Source organism: Condylura cristata, unplaced genomic scaffold, assembly GCF_000260355.1.
Source record: "Condylura cristata isolate star-nosed mole 26May11 unplaced genomic scaffold, ConCri1.0 scaffold00008, whole genome shotgun sequence".
NCBI lineage: Eukaryota > Metazoa > Chordata > Mammalia > Eulipotyphla > Talpidae > Condylura > Condylura cristata.
Window position 1 is genome coordinate 35091288 of NW_004567109.1, and position 11553 is coordinate 35102840.

Consider the following 11553-nt stretch of genomic DNA (forward strand, 5'->3'; position numbering starts at 1 on the left):
CTCCCGCCGCCGCCGCGCGACTCCGGCCGCTCCGCGCGCCGGACGGGGGCAACTTTCCCCCTCCGACTCAACTCTGAGCGTGGGTCTCTCTCTTCCTACCGCCCCTCCTTTTCTTGCCCTCCCTATCCATCCCTCTCTGTGCTGCAACTCCCCCAGGCAAAATATTGCTACTTCACGGCTCCAAATCTGGTCCCTTTTGAGCATAGTATTTATTTACTAAAAAGCATGAAGTCAGAGTGATTTTGCGTTAAATTTTTTTGAGGGAAAACTGTGAGCCTTCATACTGTTTTGGTACTTTGCAGGCTGACCATTAATCACCTACATGTAGTTGTATGTTTCATATAAAATGTTTATTCACCACTCCCTTAAAAACCTGCTGTCACCTCTCCCCTTCATTTAGCAGGAGATAACGGTTTAACCCGAATACTTTCTGGAAGGCTAAAAAGTATCAATAGATTTTTCTCTTCTCTCTAGATTCTGGATATATGTCCCACATGATAACACTTCTTATTGCAATATCTAACAGTAATAATACCGGCTATTTGATCTCAGAAGACTCTTAAATGCATCTTTTATGTTGAAATGGTCTGTTTGGGATTTAGGCCCAGCATTAATAATGGATAGCAGTTGCTTTTAGTTATTGTAAAAGTTTTTTTTTTTTAATTTCCCTTAAACTTCCAAAGTTCCTATTTTAGTAACTTTTTGGAAGTATGGCGTGAAACTTTCCAACCACTTCTGGCAAGATTCACAATTGCATATGGATAAGATGCAAAGTGTAAGATAATTTGAACAAGTTACGACTACAAGTGAAAATGCTGAGATTCGAAGGCTTAAGTGGTAGCTGGCAAAAGTTTGAAAAACACAGAACTTGTAGATAATACCAGTGTATGTTGTATTGGTGGGGAAGGAGACATTAGGTCTTAGGTCTTCTCAAGTGAGCTCTCCACGGATACATTTGTATTTTGGAATGGTGCCTATATGAGGATACCTGTGTATCCAAGCAGGCCCAGGGCATGCTCAGGTATTTAACAAAGTTGGATTCTCTTGGTTCATGAGCTGTTAATCACATCAAGCTTTTTTTTTTTTTTTTTAAGCATATTAGGCAGTTGATTGATACATTCACTAGGCCTTCTGGAAACACCACTAAGAGAAAGATTTACTTGGTGTAGTAGTTTGCGAAGAAAATGTACCCTAAATTGTGAATGAGGGCCATATATTTTATGAGTTCTTCTTTTAAAAATTGAGTTACAGTTTATTTAACTTGCTGGAATATTTATAATGCTTTAGAACTAGTGAAAAAAAAAACTTAGGTAGTTTATTGGTCATTAAAAATGTCCAGTGAGCGCCGTCTGTGATAAAAGTAGTCTAAATGAAAGAAAAAAATGCACATATGTGTATGTAAACAGGGGGGGGGGAACTGCCAGGAAAATGCCAAACATCTTCTTTTCATCCAAAGCGATATATCATAACCCAATCGTGTACCTGGCCATAGAATGATAACCCAGTAGAAGTTTAGAGGCGAAACCTGAAGAAGTAGCTCCAGAAATATAAGCATTCAATGGTTCTTAAACTTGGCTTACTTGCAGATCACCATTTAATATGCTGATTCAAAGTCATACAGCTTTTGAAACAGGTTTTCTGCTTTGTTTTTATTGGTGGCCTGTAACTTTCTCGGCGAGTTTATTTATAAATTATTCTTTGTTTTTCTCTTAAATATTTTGAACAACTACATAGCTTATAGCAATATGTTCAGCATATAATTTATAAGGGCATGCTCTTTTTTTAAAACTAATTTATGCTATACATGGACATTTCCTACAAGCTAATGATATTCTTTGGTTTTAACGTTCTGGAATATTTCTAATTGTGAGTTGAGAAAGATAACTAGCATTGTAATTGTGCATGTGAGTAGTTACACAAAATAGTGTGCACTTTTAATGGCACATTCTCGAAACCTTTGGGGGATTAATAAATCGAAAATACTTTTGATGCAAAATTGGGGACAGATTATTTGTAATGACTAGTTGACAGAGTTGGCCTCATTTAAGGATTTTTATGATGAGATATATAGGCATATGGTTGGCAGGTAAACAAAATCCTTTTGAACACGAATGAACATAGTTCACAGTTTTCTGAGGAGCATATTACTTTGAATATCTTTGAATACTTAAATGCAATAGTAGAATGTTTATTTAAAATGATTATTACCATTAATAAAGTCTTTAAATAAAACAACATCTTAACATAAGTATGAATTGTTTGGAACTAAGTTATTCTTTGCATTTTAAAATGGAACTGAGACTTTAAAGTGAAATCCTCTTTTTGGTGAAAGATCACTTTGTAGTTAAGGTAGACTCCAGGAGTTCTTTGCAGAATACCACAGAGCCCTGGTCCCTAGCAAGTTCTGTGTATGTAAGAAAATCAGTCAATGTGAAGAATTGTTGCAAGCCCCAAATTTATGTATTTTAGAGCTTTTTAAGGATGAGCTCAGAATTCAGTAATGTTTAAATGCTTTGCGGTTTGGCATATACCTTATTAAAGAAACTGACTTGAAAAGTGCCCTCCCCCCATTTTTCTGTTCTAAAGGTTGGCAATAGGATTCTCAAACATCAGAAATGAAGAAGGTTTATGATAAATAATAGTGTAGTTCTTATATTTTTCTTCTGTTCCCTCTCCACATAGAAGTGTTATAAAACCTGATTTCTTTTCCTTTGGATTCTTCTATTGAGAAAGAGTTTTCAAAGCAAACTTGAAATACCGAGCCTAAAATTTGTTCAAAGTGTAAAAAATAAATGTCAATTGAAACAATTCATTATGTATTATATTGACATATACTTACTTAAAAAATAAAGCAGATTATATAGTGTTTAGATTATAAATCATAGTGTTTTAACACTATTTAACACTAAGTTTTAACAGACTTGATTGTTAAACTATTTTATCAATTTTAACTACTTAATTTATACTTGGACACTTGGAAATTTAATAATTGTTTTAATAGTTACAGTATTTTGGATATTCCATGTGCTTCCAAAGCATATTTAACTGAATATTATAAACTGAAAAAGATTGCGTTTTATACTGTTGGTTCTCCATCATTAAAAAAAAAAGTCATCAAATATTTCCTTGGTTTTCTTACCCTCATTTATTTGAAAGTAAATAATTTATCTTGGGGGCTACAGTGCGTCCGACAGAAGTTATATAACATTGGTGAGAGTTGGTTAATCAAAAGTTAGATGTACCCAGAAAGCTTTGTGGAGGTTACTGCTTAATTTTTATTTAAGTTTATATTTGCATTTCCTAAGAAAATGCCATGGAGAATATCTAACATTTTCAGTAAAAGTCTAAGAAAAATTTAGATGTTTTAAATTCAGTTTTGTTTTCGAGTTACTGGAATTTTAAAAGGCAACCGTAAGAGTTTTCCTGAGGTTTCATAAAGATTGACTGTACCAGAGTCTCATTTTCCCTATAAGAAATGCCTGGAATATTATTTTCAAAAATTAAATAATTACTGTTTTTTAGGGATGATTATTACTGGAGCTCTTTCACAATCATATCAATAAATTAAATGTAGTTAGTTGCGACAGTGTTGTCACAGTGAAACATTTTACTATCTGGCATCTATGCTTCTTTTTGTTTTTTCCTTTTTATTTCATTCCCATAATATCAGCAATTATGTCTTGGCCATAGATCTCTTCTTTTAGTCAGATGAACATCAAAATCATCTCTTACTTTGTATGTGGGGCTGCCAGATTTCTCCAGGTTTTGGTGAAAAAATTATGTGCTACTGTCATAATTGAAAGAGGAATTAAGATGTCACCCAAAGGACTAGGAAACATATCAGAGTTTACATGAGTTATGTTTTGAGGGCAAGTCTTTGTTTTCATTGATCGTGGGCATGATTTTTGCTCCTAGACGTCCATAAACATTGACTGGCATCTAAATGTTTAGGATTTGCCAATCTGGCGGCCGGGCCCTGGCTGTACTACAAGTAGTGAGGTCAAGGCTGGAGCAAAATTAGATATGCCTTCCTTGAAATAGGGTTAAGATTATATATTGTTATAAGCGGTTTGATAAACTTTGCTTAGTATCTAAAGAATTTGGGACATAGGCCCGACAATAGAACCTGGTAACCTTTGGTGAATATCTCAAAACATTTTAAAAAATTTAGCAATTTTTTTCCCCCTAAAATGGTGAGAAATGTTTGTTACTGACAGTTTTCTTTCTTCCTTCCCAGACTTCCCTTAGGACTCTGTATGATTTTGGTAATGCAAGGATTGAATCAAGTTTCAAGTGAAATCAGCATTTTTTTAAGGTTGACATCTAAACCGAAGTTGTTTCCTTTTGTTTTCACCATGCTCATATTTTTGTTTTCCTTCTTCTCCCTAGGATGAATTTCATCCTTTCATCGAAGCACTTCTGCCCCACGTCCGAGCCTTCGCCTACACATGGTTCAACCTGCAGGCCCGAAAACGAAAATACTTCAAAAAACATGAAAAGCGTATGTCAAAAGAAGAAGAGAGAGCCGTGAAGGATGAATTACTAAGTGAAAAACCAGAGGTCAAGCAGAAGTGGGCATCTCGACTTCTGGCCAAGTTACGGAAAGATATCCGGCCTGAGTACCGAGAGGATTTTGTTCTTACAGTTACAGGGAAAAAGCCTCCATGTTGTGTCCTTTCCAACCCAGACCAGAAAGGCAAGATGCGAAGAATTGACTGCCTCCGCCAGGCAGATAAAGTCTGGAGGTTGGACCTCGTTATGGTGATTTTATTTAAAGGTATTCCGCTTGAAAGTACTGATGGCGAGCGCCTTGTAAAGTCCCCACAGTGCTCGAATCCAGGGCTCTGTGTCCAGCCCCATCACATAGGGGTTTCTGTTAAGGAACTCGATTTATATTTGGCATACTTTGTGCATGCAGCAGGTAAGTGCCATGGTGAGAAGTCCTTCACTTTCTTGTGTGTGTTTCTGATGACCTCTGTATATGCTCGCCATTCCTGAGCTCCCGAAGCTACAGGCCATGTACATTTAGACAGTGTGGTTTCAAAGGTAGACCCGAGTCAGAACAAACAGGAGTCTTAGGGGCTGAGGGGGCCACTTGTGGAGCTTGGAGAGAGTTTTCGCTAAGTTCAGTTATTTTAGTAAGCAGTGTTATCATAGGTGTTTGTGGTCAGTACGTGAGATGTTTACATGATATATTTTGGACAGTGGCTGAGAGATGCCTCATGCAAATCCCTGTAAGAAAGAATATTATAGCTGGTAAGTGATCTAGTTGAAAGCATTTAGCTTGGTACTGAGACAATATTTTTAGCTGCTTTTCTTCTGGGAGTGTTTTTAATCTACTGGGGCCTCTTGAACCCCCTGCTAATTAAGAAGAGGTTGGAGGTAAGATTACTATCAAATTGCTGATCACTTATGAAAGAAAAAGAATCCCCTTAGTACACAAACTTGGTAGCTTTGTATTTAGTGTTATCTGCTTAGTGTTTCTGAGGTAGCTAAGTGAAAAAACAAACCAACTCTAAGTAACTGATGGAGAGGTTGATATGAAAAGTGACCCATCTGTACACTGCATGAATGTGTTGAGAAGGCCATATTGATAATTGATTCAGTGAGCTGCTTTGATTTGTAATAAAATTCTTTATTGTCTCAAGACCTTCCAGAGCATGTTTTTTTTTTTTTTTTTTACCTGTGCATATTATAGCATTTAGAGTAGCATTCAGGATAAAACCGTTGAGGACTGGAGAAAATAATGCATTTTTACTTTGTTCCTTTGGTCTTCTTTTAGACAAAGGCTCATTGTGTTATGTGAAAGCTCAGGTCTTGTGTAACTTGTTGACTTTTTATATGTACATATCGGTCTTGCTAGATTACCTTCATCGCAGTTACTTGAACCAGATGGAAAAAAGAAGGTTGTAGAATCCTGCAAGTAGGCTGTTTGGGGTCTCATGTATTTTTGTCTTCTTTCACAAGGAACTGAGAAGATGTTACCTGTAAAATCAAATTTTACAAAATATATTTCTAAAGAGGTGAACTATTTTGTAAAGAAATCAAGCTGATATCCTATCTCCTATTATTTTAAAAATGTTTTAGAAAAAGAACTTTTGTTCTCCATCTGTCCTTACTTCAGAAACTAGAGAAATTAACTTTGCAAGCATGTCACATCATCATTTGCATTCTGTTGGCAGGGGATAGATGAGTATTTTAGAGGATGTGATCTGTGTGTGTTTTAAATATTTGGGTTTTTGAAAATGTATATTTAATTATAAGTAGTGTCTGTTGCTTTAGCCAGTTTGGGATAGTGAAAATGAAAAGGCAACACCTCTCAAATGACACTAAACAGGAAAAAAGTAGCCTTTTCTTATGCCTTTTGTAATCCTATTTCTGTATTACTTTGTCTATTGAAAAAGTAAAGTTAAAATTATAAAAAATATTTGCCTGTGTAAGTGGAAATTCTGATTGGAAAGACAAAGTGTAAAGAAAAACCATGAGTGTTTAAGTTCTTTCAGCGAGCTCTCTTAGAATCTGATGTTTAATTTTTTGATATTTAGAATAGTAAATTACTTGTAAATTATGAAAAAATGCCCTTATGGACCAACACAGAAAATTGAATGTACCACCCGGAATTACACGTCGCGGTATGTTCTTCAGTACCAGGTAACATCAACATGAAACGCCTGTTCCGTTTTTTCCATTCTGAGTTTTAGACGCCAGTATCTCCCTGAGGTTTAAAGAAACGTCACGTTTATAGCTCTTGCCTTTACATGTATTCTCTGTTGCTGATGACGGTTTCTTACTGCTCTGATGCTCTGAGTCCTTGGGCTAATAGCCGCTGGGTGTTTCAGTACCTGAGGGATGATGTTGGTGAAGTGACATGTCGAAGGTTGCCTAGGGGAGCGAGCATCCTTTTGCTGGTGAACGATTTCTTGACAGCAACATGGGTCAGACTACCTTTTGGTTGGTTTTCCTGACGTTTCCCAGAATCCCTTGTGAGGCCTGAATACCAGCCAAGTGCGAGGCCATTGGCTTTCGCCAGAGTGCAGTAATGGCTGCTGCCGTGTGCGCGCAACAGGGCGATTGCAAGAGAAAATATTAAGGACCTTTTGTCTGAAAATATTTCAGATTTGATTTAAGAGATTTAGAGACCTGTTATTTGTGGAAGGGAAGCTGCCAATACAAATAGGAGGTAGATCGGTCAACTTACATACAACTGATTTGACAAGCATCTGTTATAATACTGAAGATTTGTAAACACTAAACAATGTTTTTACCTCCTTAAAAGTTTTGAGAACTTGCCAGTATTGGCAGGAGGCAGAGACTCTGAAACGTGCTGCGAGAAACCTGCCAAAACCATTGTGGCCTTTTCACCTATAGCATGTTTTCCCCCATCTTTTAAAATTGTATTTTTTTTTCTTTCCAAAATGTCTTTTCTGACCTGTTTCTACCCCACCCCCACCCCTACCCCAACCACGGTCACAAAAGTGAACTAGTTTTTTCCTTCTAAAAATGTGTACATAATAACTACGTCGGGCCTCAGCCGCTTTGGAAGTTGAAATCCTACAGCAGACATGTAAATGCTGGAAGCTAATACAGAAACAATGATTTTTAAAAATTGGTGGCAATCTATTCTAAGACATATGGAGATGTGAAAAATACAACACGTGAACGACATTCCAGTTTTCCCCTCTAAATCCAGGGGCATTAGAACTGTGTGAATTATGTGGCTGAGAAACAGTAACAAGTGTAATGAAATCGGAGTGATTTCATAATCCCAAGAATTTCATCTCGTTAAAAGTCTAAAAGAGTAAAACCATTTTATGTCCTTAATTTCATCTCTATTTGGGTTGTTCTTTCCGTGTATCATGTGACAACTGCAGATATAATGGTATTGTGGCAAATAGTTTTCTTCGTGGGCGTGTAACAGTAAAGCTAATTTATGACCAGTCTGTACCAGATGATCTGTATCAGAATCTACAATATACCCGGCACGTGGCAAGGTCACAATTTAAGTTGTTAAGGTCATAACCTTAGCCACCAGGCATTTGACCTTTTAGATAAAGTTAACCTTTGTTCATTAGTAGGCACTCAACCGAGAACTTTCTGGAGAGTTTTTTTTTTTTTTTTAACTGCTTCTGTATAACTTCTGGTAATGTAATCAGATTCTAGAAGGCCTCTCAGCTGTGTTAGTTAAATTTTCTGAGAAGTTAGACTTTTTTAGAACTCATCCCTGGGTTGTAGATAGATAAGTTGCTGTAACTAGCCCATGGAATGACATTGTCACAGTTTATTTTTAATTGTTATTACCTGCTGTGGGGTAGAAAACACAAATACTTTGAGGCAGCTGTGTGGAGACACTTAAACACTAACATGAAAAAATAGACTTATGTTTAATTTAACTAAAGCCTGTTCTAATTTCCAAGCAGCATCAACCCCAATGCGAAGTCACAATGAACCTCTTCACTTTTTTGTAGAAGAGAAATTTTCTAAGATTGGAAGTATTTTTTAATGGTTTTAAAATTCACTGTGAGAGATGATTAATGACCAGCGTTTGTTGGGTAATTGATGTAATTGTTACTTAGCCAGTGACAGTGAATAGAGTTAGTCCTAGTAGTGGCACAAGTACTTATTAGTTTTAAGGTAGAAAGTGAGAATTTCTGCACAACAGTGTTTTCCTGCAATAGTTGCTGATTCCTGCCTTGATATCCCTGTACTAGTTCCACTCAGTTTTGCTTGGCAAAGGAATAGCTGAGGTCCCATCACTCAAGCAAAGAGCTGTTGCCATGTCTTGGAAGCCTGGTACCCTGGTACCCGTCCTGTGAACCTGTGTGACAGTATTACTGATTGCCACATTACCTGTAGCATATTGTTCACTTAATTACACTGTCATGAATGCTCATTTGAAATATTTACATTCCTACCAGTTTTGCTCTGATATACCATGTTATTATTCCATTTCAAATAAGAGAGATACTCCCGTTCAGGTGCATTTTAGTTTTAGTTTGGCTTCGTTACTGCCATGCCTTCATATCATAAGAGAGAAAGCCGTGATATGTAGATGGGCCAGATGGTCATGTTGACAGATTGAGAATTCACTTCCTACTGCTTCCGAGCAGGTGTAAGATTAGGAGTGTCTGTGGATGCGCCTGTGTGTGTGCTTCGTGTGCATGTGCGCACATCCAGACTGCACACACAGTGCTGTTGAGAGCAGTGGGAAGGATTTCTTTTTTCTAAAAAGCTAGTACTTAAAATTCTGTATATCTGTATTGACTGGGTTATCAGTGCATAGAGAATAATTACAATGGCACTTTAAAATAAATGATGTTAGGTTGGTAGTTTATAATTTTATGCCTAATTAATTTCTTAAATTTTAGGTAACTCAGCACATTAGTTTGCCTATTTAAAATACATTCAGTATGTTCTGTTAGCAGGTATACATGTGTTATATGTGTTCATGCTCAGGTTGAGGAATATTTATTGTGTAAGTAAGCTCTTCAGTATCTTTATCAACACCCTAGGAGAAAATTGTGCAGTTAATTCCTGTGATTTATAAGTTATAAAGTGTGTTTGGATAAAGGAGTAAGGAGTAAGACTGATGTACAGTGATGGTTAAAATTAAGAGACTAATTACCCCTTGCTCACAGTCTGACTCCAAAGTTAAGGTAAACTGAAGGTGGAGTTTGTGGCTGCCTGATCTACTGTAAATAATTGGCATCTGAGCAGAGTTTTAGAAAATTTTATTTATTTATTACTTTTTGATTCAAAGGAACTGGAACTAGCAAACAACAAAACTTGACATGAAAATGGCTTTTCCATCTTTGAGTGTTTTCTGCTTAATATGACGACAGTAACAATATCCTTTTCCAGACTGTAGTAAGGATATCCTTTATCAAGGGTAGGTGGAAAGATGGAAATTCAAAGGCAGAGAGTGCATAAGACCAGGGAGAAAGAGTTGTTCTGGAGTAAGCCAGTGAATGGAGGTCAGCTCATTTATGGCTAAGAGGTTTGAGTGTTGGTAAGACATTTCCTAATGCTGCTGGCTTGGATTTGCCTTGTCGTCTTTTCCACCCCGTGATGAATAGCATTAATTTAAACCTATTTAGAGCTAGTGTGGGAGAAACCACAGGCTTTGTTGTGGTCTCTGCTGTACACAGTAGGACTGGGTGTTTCGCTTGGTTAAGGCCTCAAGCTGCTTCCAGAGGACACAGAACGCCTGTCAGCTTTAAAAATTTGCACAGAAGCAGCAACAATTCTAATTGCTCACAAATGTTAATATAGATTATTGAAAACAATTTTGTGGATTAGAAGGAAAACATAAAATACAGATTGAATACAGAGAATGCTAAATGCCAGTTTATTATAATTTTAGTCTTACTTTTCCCCCTTTGTTATTTAGAGGTTAGATCTTGCTTTTAAATATGTTATAGATTGTAAATCCTTAGGAGGTGGGTGAAGGGGAGAGAAGTCAGGTGGAGGAGGAAGAGAATGAATGAACTGGCATGCTTTGTTAAGAGAAACATAAAACCGTGAACTTAATCGCAAATGGAGATGCTCTAAAAAGTGTTTTGGTTTAAGTAATGACTGTAAAAGGATCCTGAGAAACAAGATATCAAGTGCAGAAATTTTTAATCCATCTCTCCCACAATTTTTTTTTATTGTTTGTTTAAGGCTAAGAGACTATTTGGGAACTTTTTTTGCAGTTTCTATTCAAATTTTAGAAAGAAAAGTTTTGCAAAAGTTCTTTTTAGTGTTGAGGGAACCAGTTAGGGACACTTTACCATTGGGGGTGTTGTTTAAAATTGGAAAGGGGGCTATTGAGATGTTCATTATTACTACATTTTGCTTTTTAAAAAGGTGATCATTTATGATAGTGTCAAATTTTTGACTCTCTCCCATAAGGCAACTGTAAGATAGAAATTACTGATCCAAACTTTAGTGTCTCTGAATTTACCATACATCTCCAGCTGCTACTAAGATAGAAATGACTTGCATTCCTAGTCCCTCTGCCCCCAAATATTAGGAAAAAAAGGGCTTCATGTTTTCTTATGATAACTCCACAGTGTAAAAGTATTTTGTCTAACGGATGAAGTTAAAATTGAGAGAACATATTCATTTCTAGTATGTCTTTTGACAAGCATTGGTCTTCTTTATCATGTAATATTTTGCTAGTCCCAAGCCTGGAGATTATTGGAGTGATCATAATTGAAATGGTATAGCTTTAATGTTATTTGAGAGCTTTACACTTATTTCTCTTCAATTCTCTCACATGCTTTCCAAGTAGTAGATATTTTGGACCTAAGTCAATGGAGATCAGAGAGAAGGAGAAAGGCAGGCAAACAACTTTATTGAATGTGTCTTTCCCAGCAGGGGCTGGGCTGAGTTGGGCCATATATTGTAGCTTTCATTTTTCTTTCTTTTCTTTTAAGTTTCATAGATGGATTGTAAATAAGTAATGCACTTCCATTTGAATGCATGAAAATAAAGACTCACAGTTGCCAAGTGACTTGCAGAGAGCAAGATTAAACCCAGACCTTCTATCTAAAGCCTATGCTCCTTTTTTTT

General features: G+C 36.6%; 1 protein-coding gene across 3 annotated transcripts in view; it reads left to right on the top strand.

Annotated features, from left to right (window-relative positions):
• The window catches only part of NFIA (nuclear factor I/A), a 349822-nt gene that overhangs the window by 1349 nt on the left and 336920 nt on the right, over positions 1–11553 (top strand). For all 3 annotated transcript variants that reach the window (XM_004679057.2, XM_012722388.1, XM_004679058.2), the window contains exon 2: positions 4390–4921. In XM_004679057.2, the coding sequence (XP_004679114.1) occupies positions 4390–4921 (532 nt within the window). The remainder of the gene's footprint in view (positions 1–4389; positions 4922–11553) is intronic.